Raw genomic sequence first — 20989 nt, 5'->3', positions numbered from 1 at the left:
ATATTTTTTTGACTACCATTTCGAGTGCTGCCTTTGATTTCATCTCATCACGGTATCGTATTGCATATATATATATATATATATATATATATACCAACTGTAAATATTACTGTATGTTCATTTTCATGTCTTAGACAGGTCTGCAACCCTGTCTTTCCCCATTATCGCCCAGCATACAGCGCTTCCACTGCAGCAAGGGATTCTGGGAAATGACATGCAAATGAGCACTCAGTGCCACCTTTTGTCTCAAGCTCATATTACACAAGCAAATCCTCAAGCCAATGCATGCTGTTTTAAAAACAGCTTTTAGACAGAGGCTGGGATGAGTTGCAAAGCCATTAAACCCACTCACAGACATGTTTCAACCTTAATGGGTATCATCAGTGTGAGGTTGGTCTTAATGGCTAAGCTGGTTGAGACTAGACTAGGTAATCACCACTAGTATTAAGGTTATGGTGGGGAAAGACAGGGTTGCAGACCTGTCTAAGACATGCAAATGAACATACAGTAATATTTACAGTTGCTTTATGCTTTACTGTGGAGGGTCACTTTTTTACCCACCATAACCTTAATAATAGTGGTGATTACCTAGTTTATTATATATTTTATTATCACCATCACAAATAATATATATATACATAGATGGATATGGGTTAATTGTAAAGATTACCTCGTTCTTTCTTATGGTATAAACCTTTTTAAAATGAGGTCCAAAGAGATGGATCTCCAAGTCCAACATGATTTTGTTTTGCGGCAGTCAGGTTTAGTATCTTTGCTTATTCTGAATTTCCGTCAACCAGTAATCTTTGTCTCTATTTCAAAATTACAATAAAAGGTTTGTTGCTTCTCATGACTCTTAAGCACATGTTTGCTGCGGTGTGGAGTTAAGATTCAGGGGCTGGAAATTCCTCTTTTCCCCAGAGACTGTCCATGGGATGTAATAACACACAGTGCTTCACCAGAAGCAGACACTCTGTAATTCAGCTGCAGCTCCATTCAGTCAGCACCTTCTTTCACTCTGCTGCTGCTGCTGCTGCTGCTGCTTCTGCACAGTTATAAAGGGAGCTGGGCTGTAAGTTTCTACTGGGTCATATTTTCCAGTTGTTCATTCTTTGCTCTCTTGAGATGTTTTCACTGTGGACCAGCCTGCTGTTGACTACGTTTTTGCTGCTTCTGCTGCTACAAGGCTCCCAGCCCGAGAGCCAAAAAGTGAAGCAGAGATCACTTCGCCAGAAGGATGTGGACATCATAGAGAGAGTGAGTAAATACCTTTTTCTGTGTGTACCCTATCATTTTATTACCACATCACAAATAATATATAAATATATATATATATTAATATCCACATTAATAATATTATTAATATATATATATATATATTATATATAGATAGATATATGTCTATCTATATATACCGATATATATATATATAGACCGAACAAATTCTGCAGCACAGTAAATTAGCGAAGAAGGATAAAATATGTATGTAGCATGAAGTAAAATAGGTCCGTGAAATAGCGAAGAAGAAACATATACAGAGCATACAAATGCATTTTAGTAACACAATGGCAGAGGGGTTCTTCATCTCTCATGGTAGGCAATATATAATTCCACCTACATAAGCCGTGCATGATTCAAAAGTAAAAAACGTTTATTGTTTTGGAAAGTGTGTGTAGTAAGTAGCGGAATCAGTTGAGTAATGGAATTATGCATGACTATTTTACAAGGATACAGAATATGAATGGTTTCCTAAATAAGTACAGATGTGATCGACATCTGCACAGCTCCTCACCCCTACCACATGCAGCACTTATCATCTGAGATCTGAACAGTCTACCGGAGACTCTCACAGCCACCACCAGTCTAAGGGGCCTATGCAGAGAGCAGCGCTATTTCGAAAATTCGCCATTTTTTGGAGAAAATCGCGCAGAAAACAGCAGAAAATGGCGAGTTCCGAAAAACGCGCCAATTTTTCTTTTCTATTTCTAAAACTCGCCTCGCGGCTGGCGAGAACCTCAATCTCGCCAGTTTAAAAAATATCCTAATGCAGAGAGGCGCGAACGGCATGTAGCGGCTGTTCGCGCCAATAAAATGGCGCGATTGTCTCCTTTTTGTCTCGCCAGAAAAAATTGGCAAGAACCTGCCGCTCGCGGCCATTGCAATGGGAAAAAAAAGGCGCGAATTTGTTTTTACACGTTTCTGAAGCGCGCATCTCGCCAATTTAAACTCGCCACACGCATCCATGTTAAACATAGCAGAATTCGCACTTTTCTGCATATGGAGAATAAAACTCTCCAAAAAAGCTACTTTTTAATAAATTCGCCAATTTTAAAATTCGCTGCTCTCTGCATAGGCCCCTAAGTTCTTTCAAAACTAAAGCCGTCTCACATTTTAATCTGGTCTGTAACTGTTACAAACGCCTATAATATATATTATATTTAACTGTTCATGCAAAGTCTTGTATATAATATATACCCTGTTCACTTATGTAACTATGTATTTGTAACCATGTATTATTTGTGATCTTAACTCTATGCCCAGGACATACTTGAAAACGAGAGGTAACTCTTAATGTACCAGGAAGTATCCTGGTAAAACATTTTATAAATAAATAAATAAATGATCAGCACCCGTGGCCATGATGCTGAGATATACTCTGATATATTGTGCATGATTTGGAGTACTTATTCTTTTCAGTGTACTGTATGTAACCCCTTCAGTTCATAGCATTTTATGCCCCTTGAACACTGCAAGGATCTATCTTAAGCAGTATGTTGAAATGTGTAAATGTGTCCTATTCAGCACTGATCTATTACAATATTTCCCACTGCTGAGAGAGAATTAATAGAATTAAACAAAGATCCTGTTACTGCCCATCTGCAGATATGTAAATCCAGGAAGGGGGACAAAATAGTTTTTGATAACAGAGTTTTCCCTCTTATGTATACCCTGTTCACCTGATGGCTACTATTCTGCCCTTGGGTTGGCAGAAAACCCTGGTACAATCAGGATGACAGTAGTTGATATGGGGTTTTCCCCCTCCGAGGAGCTGCACTTGAGTGACAGCGGGTGGCAGTGACACCAGACCTGGGATTGACCAATCATGAGCCAGACCTGGTGCCCTCCTCCTGGCAGTACTTAAGGCCAGTACCGCCCCAAATTCGGTAGTGCCTTTCCCCACTTGAGGAAGGCAGGTCACACATTGGAGAGGCTGAGTATTGGGCCTTCTCCAGTCCTCTTCCCTCTGGGGGAGAGTGAGTGTGGACCATACCTCTGCCTCTGCTAGGGAGGCAGGGAAGAGCTAGGACGGCTGCGGGTGCCCTTGGCCTGTAGTGACGGTCCGTTGACTGTGTTGTACAGAAGACAATAAACCATTCCTGTTTGCATATACCTCCTGCTTGGTGCGCGACCTTACTGGGGGGAGAGGTAATAGTTCTACCGTGGGAGATCACCTTCAGTTTCCTGGAGCCTACGGCAGATGGAGGCGCTGCACTGCTAAAGAGATATGTGGGGTATGAACCCCAGAAGCCTAGTCCTGTGTCCTCAGTACCACCGGCGGACGACTCAGCCCTCCTGTTACCAGCAGGTATCATGCACCACACGACCTATAATGTCCAAATCTTCCATCAGGTGGGGGAAAACAATGTTACATGTACATAAATATACATAAAGTGCAAATTACATTTCATACACAATAAGTTACTGCCCCAAACCGATTGAAATCTAACTTGGCGCCTGAGACACAGGGACATAAAGACCCATTCCAGGAACTGACTGCGGTATTTAACCTGATTTTACATACTGTACTTCAATGATAGTGACATTATTCCTAGGTCACTCTTTCTCCTGATGTCTTCTGGCCCATTTTTCTACATACAGAAATAGAAGTCGAAGTTCAGGTTTGTGGAGGGATATACCCCTCTTAGTTACTGTGGGATCATTATATCCCAGATATCACAATAAAGGAGTGATCACTATACCCCTGATCTGTTAGATAGAGTGGGCTCACTATATCCCAGACATCTCTTAATTACAGTGGGCTCACTATATCCCAGACATCTCTTAATTACAGTGGGCTCACTATACCCCAGCCATCTCTTAATTACAATGGGATCACTATACCCCAGACATCTCTTAATTACAGTGGGCTCACTATATCCCAGACATCTCTTAATTACAGTGGGATCACTATACCCCTGATCTGTTAGATAGAGTGGGCTCACTATATCCCAGACATCTCTTAATTACAGTGGGATCACTATACCCCAGACATCTCGTAGATACAGTTGGGTCACTCGACCTCAGATCTCTTTGTTACAGTGAGATCACCATAACCCAATTATCTTAGATACAGTGGAATCACTTTAGCCCAGATCTTAGTTACAGCGGATCCTGCACGATCTCTATCATTTTGGCATTACATCGTAGGCTCTCTTGGAAGAAAAGGAGAAGCTGTATCAACATAAAAGTGCCAATAGAGGTTTGTATTGATGCCCTGCTCCGTTCTGTATAATGTAAGAAATGGTTTCCTTTATTTCATGCAAATTTTTAGCCAATAAAATGCTTACAACAAGAAACAATGAAATCCAGAGCAAGATCCAATGTGACAAAAATACACAGTGAAAATACCTATATACTGTGTCTCATGAAAAGGGGTAATTTAGTTAACCCTTTGGCCAAAGCGTATAAGCCTGCGAGCCACTTTCAAGGCATGACCATAATATCGCAGGTCCTAACACTAACTGATTAAAATCCTTATTTACCTCTATAATTAGAGGAAGGATGGTCCTGGCATTGAACCTGTCGCAACCAGCTGCATGAAAAGAAAACCTGCTTACCTGGACAGTGGGGAGGGGCGAGTGTTAAACTCTGGGAGGGAGGAGCCACTAACCTCCAAAACAGCTGAGACCAGCTGGACAAATAAAATGTTTAAGCCACCTCAGACCTAGCAGAGTTTTTCTGACACATATACAAGATAAAAAAAAGTGAAGCAGAGAGACGTAGAGCTTTATACATATCATATAACTCCTCCTTTACTGCTCCTTTTGACACCTCCCAATTCGCAAACTGACGCACAGGACGAAAAACTTGGAGCAAAGACCTTGATAGATTGACGCAAAGAGACAGAAGATGGAAATTATGCATTTCGCGTCAGTTTTGCTACAAATTGGCATTCATACACTTCACCCGAAATGTTCTAGTTTCTACAGATAAAGTTAGTATTGTTAGTAGTAGTATTATTGTACACTTTCTTTATTCTAGAAAATGCTTCTACATTCTGCACATTTCTGCTCACATGGACATTTGGCAGGACCTCCTGTCCTGAATGACAGAGTTACACTTTTCTGGCTGGATAAATTGAAATAAAGGCTGAAAAGTCAACGGGAACCTCTAATTTAAAAGCCTCCAGGCTTTTGTTAGTAAATTACATCCTTGGAACATTCCTGTGCTGCAAATATAGAAGAGAAACTGCAACGTGTCCATTGTTTTCTGTTTAAACCATTTATTCCTTGCCAAAACATCCTTCTTTTCTGATTTGCTCATTTTCTTTAATACTTTTTTTTAATTATTTTTTTAAAGGTTTAGATATTTTTTCACTTAACTTGTATCAGTTTAAAGTTTCCCTATGCTGGCTAGATTTAAATATGATTGGTTTAAAAAATGCAAACAGAAGGTTTAGTTCCTGAGAGAGGGTTAATGACTTATCTTGAGTGAGAGTGTACTGTATACAACAGCAAGAAGAAATGGACAAACACAACCGCAGATTAGTGTAGGAATGTTTAAAATCAGTAATAGCATACAATGCTCACGTACATATAAAAATGTAGTAATCAGTCGCTCCAACGTACAAGAGGCAGAATGGTATAATCTGTGGCTCGATTGTCGGTACCCGATCGTAATGTGGAGGAAGCTCCTCTGACTTAGAGTCTCTATGTGTCTGGTTCACATGTTTTTCAGCCGGCAAGCATGTAACCCTTAGCGTCCGCGTGTACGCCGCTCCCGTCCTACTTCTCCTTGAGTAGCTTCCACCTTTGCATCCGTCAGGCCCTTATTCTGTAAGGTGTGATAGCGAAGATGATGTGCTATTGTTTGAAAAGTCCCATTTACTTTAATGGGGCTTTTCATGCAATAGCACGTCATCTGCGCTATCACACCCAGATTTCCTGGGGCCCAGGACTAGAGTTTCGACTGGGGGCCCTCCCCTCCAGGTGCCACCCCTGTGTCCGCAGTCTTGCGAGCCCCCCTTTTCACATCTCCTCGTGGGCACCATCCTCTATTCCCCCCTCTCTTGCTCATTTACTCTCACCCCTAACCCCGCTCTCTCTCTTCCTCACTCGCTCTTACACCCCCCTCTCACTCTCCGCTATCACTCAATTACCTCCCTCTCACTCAAACCTGCTCCCTCAATCCCCCCATCTCACACTAATTCCCTCCTCCCACCCTGACCACACACACAATTCCCCCCAATACCCATACAATTCCCCCAAACACAATCACACCCACAATAATTGACTCCCCACAATACCCACACAATACCCCTACAAAATACATATAACACTACCCCCCAAATAAATACTAACAATACTACCACCCAAATACATACAACACTACTCCAATACATAATTACAACACTACCCCCCAAATACATACCTACAACCCCCCCAATACATACCTACAACACCACCCCCCAAATACATACTTACAACACTACCCCCCAAATACATACTTACAACACCCCCCCCCAAATACATTCTTACATCACCCCCAAATACATACTTACAACACTACCCCCCAAATACATACTTACAACATCACCCCCCCAAATACATACTTACACTACCCCCACAATACATACTTACACTACCCCCACAATACATACTTACACTACCCCAACAATACATACTTGCACTACCCTGCTCCAAATACATACTTACACTACCCCACAATACATAATTACACTACCCCCCATAAATGCTTACACTATCCCCCCCTTAAATAAATACTTAATCTACCCCCCCAAATACATACTTACACTACCAACCCACATACATATTTACACTTACCCTGGGGATGGTCTCAGGCTGCCGGGGCCCTGGCTCTCCCCAGCTGCTGCGGACTTGACACTCTCCCATGCTGCTGCGGGCCTCCCTCTCATTTCCGTGCCAGGTCTCTCTCTCATGCCGGTGGCTGTGGGGGGGCTTAGCCGACGGGGGCTGAAAGTTGGGCCCTACCTGAGGTTGAGCCCAAATTCTACATCCGGCTGCGGGGCCGGCCTACTTCCAGGGCTGGCCAAGCTCCTCACAGCCATTGGGCCTGGGAAACTTGTCCCGACTCTCCCCCTCCTGTTGGCGGTCCCTGATCACATTTTACAGAATAAGGGCCTAAATCCGAGAAACTTTCTCCACTTAATGAATAGGTAGCAATGATTGCATCACCGATATCATACTGCACCTTGTACTTTGGATCGACTGATTACTAAATTTTTATATGTAAGTGCACATATTGTGCTATTACTGATTTTAAACATTCTTATACTAATCCGTGGTTGTGCTTGTCCATTACTTCTTTTATTGTTTGTAAGGATCCACTTTGGGGTGTATAGAAGAGCGAAGAAACCCTAGCTCATGGACTGAGCACACCATTTATTACATATGGACTGACTGATTTATTATTTTCTTTATTTAAGATATTTGTATTTCATGTTTTAAATTCTCAGGGAAGATTGAGATGAGCACAGTTATTGTTGTTGGTTGAGCGAGACGGACACTCTGAGTCAATAATTATATTGGCACTGTGTCTTCTTTTTCATTTTTAATTGCGATTTTGAAATTTTAATTACGATTTTTGTTCACTGCAATTAAAATGAAAAAGAAGACATAATGCCAATGTAATTATTGATTCAGATTGCGGCGGTGAAACAACTTTTTAATTTCTGATTATAATTCTGGAGGTGTCTGTTTGGTATCCCTGCCTCTTCCTCCGTATTAGCACCTTAAAAGAAATAGGCCTATATAGATGAATTGCTCATCCTGGCACATCTATGCTATGCAGAAGTAGAAAGTTGGTGACACACACGGGCCCAGGACAAATGAAAGCAGGGCTCCCCTCGCCAGCGCACTTGAGGTCCCTGAGGGGGGAAGAACGATATAGCCTAAACGGGGTAGTTATGGACTTGGAGGGGGGGGGAGCAAGGGGAGGGGAGAAAAGAGAGAGGGGAAGGGGGGCTGGGAAGGAGAGATGGAGAGAAAGGGGGAAATAGAGAGGGAGAGAGAGGGGGAGAGGGGACAGAGCGGGACACACAGAGGGACGGACAGGAGCCTACCTTCTGCCCTGGAGAATTGAGGTGGCCTTTTAGAGGCCTGTGGAGGGGGCCTGCAGAGATGTCTGCTAGAAGGTGTCCACAGAGGTTCCTGTAAGGGGAGCCTCCCTTCTACCGGCCTACAACATGCTGCCTTTGACAGGCGCCTCCAAAGACACCTTCCAGGAGGCCCCCTCTGTGGATCAGGACACATGGTAAGTTTGCCGGCAGGGGGCCCGGGTCCCTTTACCCACCATGCCTGGGACAGGAAACCCAGCTGCTTCCCCCCCCCCCTCTGTCAGCGGCCCTGGTGAAACATATAACTATTTGGGTCTGTTAGGGCAATATCTTGTCTATCTCTGTTAGGCCCAGATTCACAAAGCTCCGTTATTAACTTAACGAGGTGTTAACTTAAGTTAATGCATTGTTTAGCAATAACGGGTATCTTCAAAGCTCACTAATGCCGTGTTAAGTGCTGTTTTCAACCATAATGTTTTACTATAACAAAGATTAATGCTAATGAAATGCAAAAGAGTTGTTCCCTCTAACAACGCCTATCCACAGACAGGGCCACGGGTGAGCAAAAGAGGCAACGGCCACAGGTGGCATTTTTCTAGTGCAGCATTTTCTGTGCCTCCTTTTGTTCCTTGTATATTACCAAGCATGCCAGGAGGCACAGAAAATGCCGGCCTGGGGACAACTTGATGGCAGTTCCATCGGTGCCTCTGTAAGCTCTGGCCTCTCCTCCTGCTATCACATGGCGTCACGTCACCATGGCCATGTATCGCAATGGGACGTTGCAACTTCACATGACGCCACATAGCAGGAGGAGATCCTGGCTTGTAAGAAGCTCTGTTCTCTCTTGGGGGTGGCTGCTCTATGCCCTCGCTTGAGGTACCGAATTTCATCGCGCCGTCCCGGTCCACAGAGCTCAGCTATAGTTAATGCAGGGAGTTAACGCTGCGTTAGTTAGGTCATAACTAAACTGCCGTTACTCACATAATTCTCACATCGAAGCGCTGAGTACACTTTTGGCGCTATTAAATAAAGACATACAATACATCCATATCCTGAAATAGGTCTTTTACACTGTCTGAATTATATTTATTTATAAAAATGTCTTACCTGGAAGTAATACATTGAGAGTTACCTCTCATTTTCAAGTATGTCCTGGGCACAGAGTTATAAAAATACATGGTTACATTAAAAGAACAGGGGTTATACAGTCAATTCACAGACATTTCATGGACAGATAGAGTTGGAAAATTGGGTACAGGGGATAAAGGGCTTGTGATTTGCCGATTGAAATAGAGCAGCATTAACATCACCAAACATCAGCGAATGGCAGCAAACGGCTCACACCCTTTGGCTGGGCCAAAGGCTGTCCGCCTTTGGGGCAACGCAGATGTACACTGGGGCGGTTGATTTTCAATGCAGCTGTGAACAAAAAGTTATTTGTGTCCTCTTGGCTCATTAACATTCCAGTGGGTGGGGTTGACGTTCCACAAAGTACAAGCAAATGTTAACCCTTAGCACGCTGGTTCTGTGCAGAGGGGAGCAGCTCTTAATGGAGCCCCATCAGGCTGTCCGCCTTTGGGGCAATGCAGATGTACACTGGGGTGGTTGATTTTCAATGCAGCTGTGAAGAAAAAGTTCTTTGTGAATAAGTGTAAGTCCACAGCTAGGTTTGATTTAACCATCATATTGTTATTGGCTGGGTTCTTTTCCTCTCCTGTCTTCTCTTTTTTTTTTAAATTCATTAAACACCTACTCAGGGTCTACGTGGAAGTAACGCCACCTTTGCGTAACATAAGCTTAACGCCATGTTATTTGAAGCTAACGCAAGGCAGTGCTAACTTCACATGGCGTTAAGCCTATGCTAGTGAGATACTGTAACTAACGGCCGTTGTTTTTGCACGTAATTAGCTTTGTGGATTCGCATTAACCCCAGGGAATATAACATCCATTACTGATTTTACGGAGCTTTGTGAATCTGTGCTAGAGGGGCTGCTGCAGGCTGCTTCTAGTTTATTCTCGGTGTCACTACAGCAAAAAATCAACACAAGTTACCCGGGCAGTTATCTGAAGTGGCCAAGTATTTGGAACTTCTGCTTTTAAGTGTTTCACTCAACACAAAATGCGCACTTTCTTTGTTTCTAAAGTGCAGTTAGAGACTGAAGCATCCTCTGCACCTTCTCCAGTCTGATGACATAAACCACTTCTGCTAATTGGGTAATTCTGCAAAACTAGCTCATGTTTTATTATATGATGAGTTTATTCCACTCAGTATGTTAAACAGGCAACATTGTAGTGAGTGCAACACTTAACAGGGCCGTGCCACTTAAAAACAAAAATAAAAAAGTAAACAACAATGTAAATTGACCTCCCTAAATCAGCACGTTTCAAAGGAATAAAATTAATATAGTCATCCTCAAAGAAAATATCATTTTTTTTCTTTGGAATTACACTGAGATCCAGAATATATGTGAACTATGTGTTTACCCCGCCCATTCCTTCCCTGCTTAAAGCAGCAATACAGACTGGTTGGTTTTTCTACTTGATTTTTTATTTTTTAACAGTATTCCAACTGCGTGATCCTCCGGAGATGAGCCAGACTATTTTCAGAGCTGGGCCCGTCTGGTTCTCATAATAGTTACAGTTTTAGGTGTTTTCCTACCCTTTAGCTAATTCAAAATGGCTGCCAAAGCGCGAGCCAATAGGAAGCTGCAACAGATGATGTTGCGGCTTCCTATTGGACTGCCTCTGCTGCAATGTAACCGGAAAGTGTAACGGCATTGTAAATTCTAAAACGGTTTTAACCCAGTTTCCCCCCCCCACCCATCTCCCCTACCCCCACCAATCGCAGATAGGGTCTATTACGGGGAAGACTATACTGGTTACTGGAAGTAGTGTGGTGCATACCTGCTGATAAACAGTATCCATGAGTCTCCCGCATGATGTTAGGGGATAGCAACAGGACAGGCTTCTGGGGTATAACCTGACTTGTACTCACGGTGACAGCGCCTCCATCTCTTTCCGCCCCCAGGATAAGGGGAGAAATCCCTGTTTGAGAGTCTCTTTCTCCTTCTTCCCAATAGATTTCAATCTCAGGACAGAAGTATATTAAACAGTATCTCTTTATTCTCTATGCACACAGAACAGCCCTCCACCAGCAGATCTTAGGGCCTACAACTTCAGGATGTCACTGGACCTACACTCCCAGCCAGCGGGCACCAGAGCAGTTCTAACTCTTCCCTTACTTTCTGGTAAAGTAAGGGGAACAGTCTCCCACTGCTCCCCTAAGGGAGGGCACACAGTATGCAGAGCCCTGCACATTGCTTAAGAGTAGATCTTGCCTCTCTCACGGTAGAGGCAGACTGAGTAAATTCAGGAAGTGCAGCCCCTTAAGTACAGATCCAGTCGGAACCAGCCCCTTGCCCCTGATTGGACACCAGGCCTGATTCCACTACCTTCTCTGTGACTCACTGGGCTGCAGAGAGGTGGGAAAAACCCATGATCACTCCTGGCAAACCTGCCCTTACCAGGGATTACTGCCAGGAGGTGGGCAGATGTATTAGCCCAAACCAGACAGGGCTACATTGTAAATACTGTCTCAGGCTTTCTGCAGGAGAGGCAGAGGGGGAGAAGAGAGAGAGAGCCCTGAGTTAACAGGATTAGATGTGGATCAGGTCATGTAAAGGTTAAACCAGCATTTCCTCTTGCCTGTTTTTCTTTTGTTCTTGTTTTAATAAATGCAGCAGTTCTATACTGTACATTTACAGCAATGCAATTCTCTAAGCTGCAGATCGATACACTCTTAAGTGATCTATCGGTTAAGATCCTACTTCCCAGGGCATGCACTATGGCTGTCTATTTCAAATTAGAAAGTTGTGTGGCTTACTTAAAGTTGCTACAGCAACCTAAGGAAGCTTAATACATTAAAAATTCTTACAAAGCGCACAAAGAGTGAAAGGATTTTGAATGAAATGCTTCATTAATGACAAAGAAGAAAAGGATGGGGATTTTGGCTGTGAATGAAAAGGGGCAGGGCCTGCTAAACACAGTCACATCCCACAAAAGAGTAGCTACAGGATATCAAACCAGTCCCAATTTGTACCATATTTACTGTTGATTCACATAACAAGAGCCAAAATGTAATGTACCAAACACATTTCTTTGCCTTACAATCTTTTTCCATCAACAAAAAGCACAACATTCTGGAATGAAACAATTGAGGTAATACAATACAGTGGCTGATCCAGGTGTTATAATCAAATTATATGCAATACGTAGGATCAGCTAGCGCTCAAGCCCTTAGTATCAGTAAAACTTACTGACTCCAATAAAGATACATAAATTGTACACATATAGAAAAATAATAATAAATATACAATACAATATGGTTCAATGTCCAGTCTATTCACAAATAGGAAATACAGCTCCTTCTTGTTGGATCCAACCCTCGGGTCGAAGAAACTAAAAGGATAAAAAAGAAGAAAAAAAGGGCGCAAGACCCATAGTGCAATATGTAATATTTAATGCTATAAAAAAAACGGTTAAAAACACTTACAAAATGTAAGTAGGTTACAGGCACATCTAGATGGTCACTTCAAAGTTTCAGGCAGCTGGGAGAGCCTCAGTGTCTGTCTTCTTGTGGGAGAAAGCCTCAGCTCCAGACACCCTCCTCCCGGGTTTGGCGCTGCTCCACTCCTGCTTCCGCGTCACGTGCGCTCGTGTTCTCGCGATGTTACACCAGGGGGCCGGGCTAGGGGCCGATGCGCTGTCTCCAGCAGTCTGACAGCTCAGACTTAGTATCTCTTGCTCTGCTCCGTAATTCAGCAGCCTTAGTTGGTTCAGCCCTACGCGTTTCGAGAGTCAAACTCTTCGTCAGGGGCTCTGTATGTTTTTTCTTCTTTTTGGAATGAAACAATGTAATTTATAGTATTATGTTGAAGTCCAAACAAAACACAGACATAAAAGCATCTATTTGTGGCTATGGCTGCGGACATGGTGCCACAGCCCGTGCAGAGATGCCCGGAGGCTGAGGGAAAGTGGGTGCTTTCCCTGGCCATAGTACTTGGGCCGTGGGGGGCGTTCCTAGTGATGTCACGGAGCTGGTTTGCCCTCATTGGGCGAACCACTCACGTGACCGCCCTGTCGCGCGAGAAATCAGTTTTAACTGATTTCTCGGGCATCGCGTGCCCCCTCCTGCCTCCGCGCGCACGGGCACGTCACATGTACGCAAACACTGCCTTAAGGCACCATGGATGCAGCCTATAATTGTATATATGTCTTTATTTATAAAGCGCCATTAATGTACATAGCGCTTCACAGTAGTAATACATGTGACAATCATATAAATAACAAATAACTACAAATAACAGACCATGGGAATAAGTGCTTCTGACATAAAAGTAACATTGTGGAAGAGGAGTCCCTGACCCGAAGAGCTTACAATCTAATTGGTGGGGAGAACGTACAGAGACTGTAGGAGGACATTCTAGTAAGTGCGTCTGCAGAGGGCCAAGCTTTATGTATCACGTGCATAGTATTAGCCACGGTGCTACTCATATGCTTCTTTAAGCAAGTGTGTCTTAAGGTGGTTCTTAAAGGTGGATAGAGAGGGTGCTAGTCGGGTATTGAGGGGGAAAATAATTCTGATTGAACTGACTCAACCTCTTCAGGCCCTCAATAACCTCACAAAAACACTGTTCTCTGAACTATTCTTATTACTATTCTAAGCATTAAATTATGATATCGAGTAATAATATAGTGCCATGCAGCATTTTATTTATACCTGCGGTAATGTCAGCTCTCAAAGATTTCATTATGGTTAGCATGAATGTTTTTAAGACACTTGTTGGTGTACAAGTGACCTAATTTGAGGGCTGTTGCAGTTGAACTCCACTGCTACATACTGTAACGCCCCGGAGACTGCAGCAAATGCTCGGCTACCGCAGCATCTCCACTTAAGTATACCTAACCAGCATACAGAGAAAATAAGTGTGTTCTAACAGTAACCCTTATTCCCCCCCCCTAGACTCATCTGACATATCAAGGGTGTGTGAGGGCGGATTACATGTACTGGGTGGTGCGTACCTGCGTGGAACAGGAGGGCCTGAGTCTCCCGCGGTGGTGTGGGGGATCACAGGACCAGGCTTCTGGGGTAGTAGCCTCCATACTTTCAGTGGTGGTGCAGCGCCTCCATCCTCTATACCTTCCCAAGGTATGGGGTAGGACCCGTATAGAAGAGTGACCCCTGGTCCCAGGGTGGATGCTCCAGAATCACACAACAGCCTTTAGTAAAAAGGTAATGTCTCTCTTTATTGCTCCGAGCCGCGCCCGGCAGAAGTAGCGACAAGCAGCCACAACAACAACAGCAATGTCCACAATTATCACGACCCTCCACTCTATACAGGCCTTACTCCTCTCCTTCCCTCCAAGTGTGCACTCCGACAGGATGGACTGTGCTGGGGTCTCAATGTCCCAGTGCCCGCCTCAGAGGGTCCCCTCTGGGCGGGGGTAGATCCTCCCCATCACCCCCTCATCAGGGTGAGGGGCATTGGTCCACCTGAACTCGGCTGGTTCGTCAATTGTCATAGGCCAGAGTTCTCTCTCTTGCTTGCTCCCAGGACGGAGCTCGGTATATTCCTCTCACTCTCAGGACAGACTCCAGAGTCCACTCCCTCATAGACTCCAGACTAGACAGACCTGTCACTTACAGGAATGGGCTGCTAAATAGGCTAAGCCCCACCCCTCATGATGTCAGCAGGACCTCCCCTCTGTCTCACGCCCGCAGCAGAGTCAGGGGCCTGCATCTATCACTCAGGGCAGGGCTTGAAGGGGGGAAAACCCATGATTACTACTGGTGCCTGCCTCTAACAGGACTTACCACAGTAGGAGGAAGATAGGTATAGCCTGTGCTGTTTCCAGGGGGATACACTCTCCCTCTGGTGGAATCCAATGGTCCCCACTTGGACCTAGCTCTAGCCTCTGCTGGAGTATGTGACCCTCAGGCTCTCCCTCTAGCTGCAAGGGAAAACGGCACAGGGTTAGACACAGGTAGCACACGGTCGTAAGGTATCTCCCCATCCGACCCCTCATCGCTCAACTCCCAGTCCCGGAAGTCCTTGGAGTACTTACGATATTTGCTTAGTTTATCCCCGCTAGGTCCCGGTGGCAACACTCGTGATGGGGCAGGGGCAGTGGCCGGGGCGATGGAGCTAGGGGCTGCGGCAGAGGCAACGTTCATGTCATTGTCCAGCAAGCGGGTAATACCGCAACCCAGGGATGCTTTCTTGTGGGCTTTCTCTGCCATACTTCGCGCCTCTCTTGATGGACCTTGGCTCTGTAGGGTGGCCAGGGCAGCGGCCATGGCTACTCTCCGCGAGGAGAACAGCGCTTCCGGGCCTCGTTTTCCGGTGGAACCGGAAATGACGTCATCAGCAGTGCCCGTAGAATCTCCGTCCGCTCCGTGGTCACGCACCGGAAGTGCGTTGAGGACCGGCATGGGCGTTGGCGGAGCATCCGGTTCACGAACGGACAAGTAGGCCGCAAGCCTCTCTTTCTTGTCCTCTTCAGTTGCTGCTTTTGCCTGGCGGGAGTAAGGGGGTGGTGGAGTCTCCTTACCGCTCCGCTGCTGTTTGGAGATCTTGGGATCCTCCAGGATCTTGGTCGTCGTTTCCGCCGCACTGGGAGTCACCACGGCCGTGGGATTCTTACGGGCCTCCGGCCGCACCAACGCTCGCCGTCGGAAGGTTTCCAGACTCGTCTGCTCCTTCTTGGTACCGCTGGGGTGGTTCGCCGGTAGGCGCATCGCCACCGATGGCACACCAACCTCTTCCTCCGAAGATATCAGGATCGGGTCCTCCGCTAGGGAGTCGCCGGATTCTTCTGCGATACAACCAGTGGGTATAGGTACGAAACAGTCTCGCTCCTGTACCTCCACTGCAGTCGCGCTTTTCTCTGTCGCCAGCTCGCTCAGTTCTGCAGCGGGCTGGGCCTTGGTACCTCCCGTTTGGTTGCAACGGGGAACCAGGGCAGTCTTGTCTTTACCTTCCGCCACCTCCGTTAACGTTCCTGGAGAGGCACCCCGCGGGGTCTCGATCAAAGGCCATGGCTCGTTCGGCCATAGATAAAACGTGCCACATTGAGGGCATCGTGCTTTGGTGCTTGGTACCGCGCCCGGTATCCCACAGTGAACGCACAAACAACGGAGGTATTCGTGCTCCGCTACTTCCACTACCAATAAGCCTCCTGGCAGTTGGTAGATTGTAGTGCTCATCTCAGACATGGTTAGCTCAGGGGTTCAGTTCAGTGTTTCAGCTCCTTGCTCCTCGAATGCCAGACAGAAGTGAAGCTCTTCGCTCTCGCTTCCTGTCCCTCCCTTTGCTGAGGATGCTCCGGATTGGCTCTCCTTGTGCCCCCTCCCTCTGGTGGAATCCAGAGGCGGGGCCCTCCTTTTTTCAGTGTGACGCGACTTGGTTTGTTGACCAGTCACAGCACAGGTGGGTGGGCTGTCGGCTTTCGCGCCGCTCCGCCCTTCTTGCAGGGGATCTGGGTTTGGCGCCAAACCCCTGCACATTTCCCGCCACATTTCTCGTACAGTTCATTTGCACGATTCACGTGCGCTCTCCAGGATTGGTGGGAAACGCCATTTGAGATCGGCTGCTATCTGCTGGGCCGCTGATGGCGCCTTGGTCGTCATTTTGGAGGGTTCTTTGCTCCGCAGAGCACATGTAGTGACGGTCGCCATCTTCGATGCGCTCACCACATGTAATTGTGTACTCTCCTCAGTGTATAAGGTGTAATTTGCTCCTAGACACAGACTAATCTCCTCGACACCTTCTATTACGCTCTGCATGGTTATCCTGGTACCCACTAATATGAGGTGGCGTACCCCAGGCCAGGCAGAACTCCTTCTGTGTGTGTACTGTGCTCGATGTTCGTTCCGGTCAGTGCTCCGTGGTGCGTTCTGTGGGTGCTAGCTAGCATACTGGGCATTTCCCTAGGTACGGGCGTCCCTCTTTTGGCCACTCATAGTGCGGGCCCTGGGCCATGGTCCCTGGACTAGTTATTAGGGCTGACCCCCCCAGTTGCCTCACACTACCTGCCTCAAGGAACTAGGACAGCGATAGCTATACACCCCTCTTACGCCACCCACTTAGGGCGCCCAAAGTGTACTGTGTGGGAGCGGTGATCCACGCTCCCCTGACTACCCCCGGTGTGCAATTGCGCCCTACGTTCCTCAGCACTTGACCGGAGAGTGCACATCACTCTTTCTGCTCTGCCTTGCTGTAAGCCTGTCCTGTTTATCTCAGCAGCGCCTCCAAATGTAACCCTTATCCCCCCCCCCTAGACTCATCTGACATATCTAGGGTGTGTGAGGGCGGATTACATGTACTGGGTGGTGCGTACCTGCGTGGAACAGGAGGGTCTGAGTCTCCCGTGGTGGTGGGGGGAATCACAGGACCAGGCTTCTGGGGTAGTAGCCTCCATACTTTCAGTGGTGGTGCAGCGCCTCCATCCTCTATACCTTCCCAAGGTATGGGGTAGGACCCGTATAGAAGAGTGACCCCTGGTCCCAGGGTGGATGCTCCAGAATCACACAACAGTCTTTAGTAAAAAGATAATGTCTCTCTTTATTGGTCCGAGCAGCGCCCGGCAGAAGTAGTGACAAGCAGCCACAACAACAACAGCAATGTCCGCAATTATCACGACCCTCCACTCTGTACAGGCCTTACTCCTCTCCTTCCCTCCAAGTGTGCACTCCGACAGGATGGACTGTGCTGGGGTCTCAATGTCCCAGTGCCCACCTCAGAGGTTCCCCTCTGGGCAGGGGTAGATCCTCTCCATCACCCCTCATCAGGGTGAGGGGCATTGGGCCACCTGAACTCAGCTGGTTCGTCAATTGTCATAGGCCAGAGTTCTCTCTCTTGCTTGCTCCCAGGACGGAGCTCGGTATATTCCTCTCACTCCCAGGACAGACTCCAGAGTCCACTCCCTCATAGACTCCAGACTAGACAGACCTGTCACTTACAGGAATGGGCTGCTAAATAGGCTAAGCCCCACCCCTCATGATGTCAGCAGGACCTCCCCTCTGTCTCACGCCCGCAGCAGTCAGGGAATGCATCTATCACTCAGGGCAGGGCTTGAAGGGGGGAAAATCCATGATTACTACTGGTGCCTGCCTCTAACAGGACTTACCACAGTAGGAGGAAGATAGGTATAGCCTGTGCTGTTTACAGGGGGCTACATAACCATAATATCAACCTTTCATTTGAGGGCCACCACTAGAGAGAAGTATATCTTTGGTTGCTCGCTCAGTTCCTCATGGGGACTGTGTACCAAGTGTAGCCCCTGTAACAATTAGTGGGCTACCAATCCTTCTCCTACTGGAGTAAGCCCTGGTAAGGGCAGGCGCCAGTAGCAATCATGGGTTTTCCCCCCACCAAGCCCTGCCTGGAGTGATAGAGGTAGGCCCCATACTCTGTAGCAGGCCTGAGACAGAGGGGAGGTCCTGCTGACATCATAACGGGCAGGGCGGTATCTATTTAGTGGGCTGCTCCTCTGTGTGTCTGTTCAGTTCTGTGAGAGCGGTTGGAGAGTCAGTTCTGTTGGAGTATCAGTCTGGAGGGAGTGGGAGTTGAGTCTGAGAGTTCTGCCTGGGAGGAGGAGAGTCTGTGACAGTCTGTTGCAGAGAAGAGAAAGATGTGATAGTTGTGAGAGTAAAGAGTGCTGGAAACAGGAGAAAGGACACTCAGCCATACAGATTAGAGCTGATAGCACTGTAGTGCGTGGACCAATGCCCCTCACCCTGCTGAGGGGGTGAGGGGGGAGATCTACCCTCACCCATAGAGTATATCCTGGAGGTGGGGGTTGGGGTATTGAAGCCCCTAACCAGCCCATCCTGCTAGGGGCAGTCTGGAGGAGAAGAAAGGAGGAAAGGCCTGCAATTATACATTTGGAGTGCACTGCTGTATATGAACTGCTGTGTGCCGCTGTGCATGAAGTGTTGCTGTATCCTTGTGCAAGGACAATAAAGACCATTGCTGCTTTTATAAAGAGACTGTGTGTGTGAGATTGGAATCTCTCGCCCTGGGACCAGGGCTTTCTCTGGGAAGATTCCAACCTATCCCCTAGGTTTCGCCAGAGAATGGAGGCGCTGCACCACAACCACTAAAGAATGGAGGCATATACCCCAGAAGCCTGGCCATGTTATTCCCCACACCAACGCGGGAGACTCAGGCCCTCCTGTTCCAAGCAGGTATGCACCACCATACACATGTAGCCAGCCCTCAATACACCTTAGAGGCACGATCTGTGTCTGGGGGGGGGGGGGGAACATGGGCTACACAAGCATCGCAAACTGCTTGCTCCGTGCAAAATTGGCACATGTCAAATTCTACTTCAATGGCACTTGTGTGCGTCTATGCACTATGCTAATTTTTTCTCATCTGCGCCAGTTGCGTCAAACAAAGTGTTTGAGTCCACAGAAATCGACCGTAATTTTTTTTTTTTACAAAAATGAAACAACTATTGCTGCTTTAAAATAAATGATAATAATTATTGTGAATCAGAGAACCTGCAGATATGTTATTTGTCTCTCGTGTTCTTTGTTTTTCAGCAAGATGCCATCAATAGGCAAAAAGATCAGAATACAGGGCTATAAGTATTTGACATGCACGCATTTTAGCAATCCCCGACAGCAACAAAAAAAATCACATTTATTTTTCCCATCACAAACAAGTCATTTAAGGGTGATTAAGTCATTCCAAGGAAGCCGGTTACACCGAGATGTTTAATACCTTTCGGGAGACCTTTAATTGGTGCTACCATTTAAAAAAAATTGCATTGTCGGTTTGAAAAAAAAAGTAATGTTTCATAGAGCATCACTTCTTATATACGTTTATTGATGTCTTTATTACTAAACAATGTCTATTTAAGTAATTATACCTAAAGAACATTAATGGCCAGGAAGTAGAAGGCGTAGGTGCAGTACTAATAGCCGGGTTAGATCCTGTTCTCAGGGGATTACTGCCGAAAGACTCCATTTGTTTTTGTTAATTTTAAATTTGTTGTTAGCAGCGATTACTATTTCAAATGTGCGGGAGATGTGCGGGAGATGTGCGGGAGATGTGCGGGAGATGTGCGGGAGATGTGCGGGAGATGTGCGGGAGATGTGCGGGAGATGTGCGGGAGATGTGCGGGAGATGTGCGGGAGATGTGCGGGAGATGTGCGGGAGATGTGCGGGAGATGTGCGGGTCATTCCTGGGCCATGAAATAAGCACTATGGCAGGTTTTTTTTCAATCTTGTTTTGTAACATAGGATTGAAGCAGGGGGCGGGGGGGGGGGGTCTCTGGGGCTGAACCTTGTTAATTTCAGCTCCTGGGACCCACTGCTGCCAGAGATACTTACCTTGGGGGTGCCGGTATCTCTCTGCGTCACGTCTTCCTATTGGCCCTCAGGGCCTGGGAGCTGTGAAAATCCGCCATAATGTGAACCCTGTAGTGGCTACTGACAACCCCTGTGGAGGTAAGCACCTCCATCAGCTGGGGGTCACTGGAGCTGAAATTAATGGGATTCAGCTCTGGGGGAGACCCCTCTGCTTCAATCCTGTTTTTTTTTTTTTTTTTTAAATCAGAAACAAATGACGGATTTCCACTTTAATGCCCAGAGTTTCAACCAA

The 20989-nt window shown here is 46.4% G+C and overlaps 1 protein-coding gene across 1 annotated transcript in view; it reads left to right on the top strand.

Moving 5' to 3' along the window:
- The first annotated feature begins 990 nt into the window (after nt 1–990).
- The window catches only part of CTHRC1 (collagen triple helix repeat containing 1), a 32140-nt gene continuing 12141 nt past the window's right edge, over nt 991–20989 (top strand). Inside the window, exon 1 of the mRNA XM_075582559.1 lies at nt 991–1257. Within this exon, the coding sequence (XP_075438674.1) occupies nt 1126–1257 (132 nt within the window). The 5' untranslated portion in view covers nt 991–1125. The remainder of the gene's footprint in view (nt 1258–20989) is intronic.

This window comes from Ascaphus truei, chromosome 2 (genome assembly GCF_040206685.1).
Source record: "Ascaphus truei isolate aAscTru1 chromosome 2, aAscTru1.hap1, whole genome shotgun sequence".
Classification (NCBI taxonomy): domain Eukaryota; kingdom Metazoa; phylum Chordata; class Amphibia; order Anura; family Ascaphidae; genus Ascaphus; species Ascaphus truei.
Note: the sequence above shows the minus strand (reverse complement) of the source record. Positions and strands in the feature narration are given on the sequence as shown.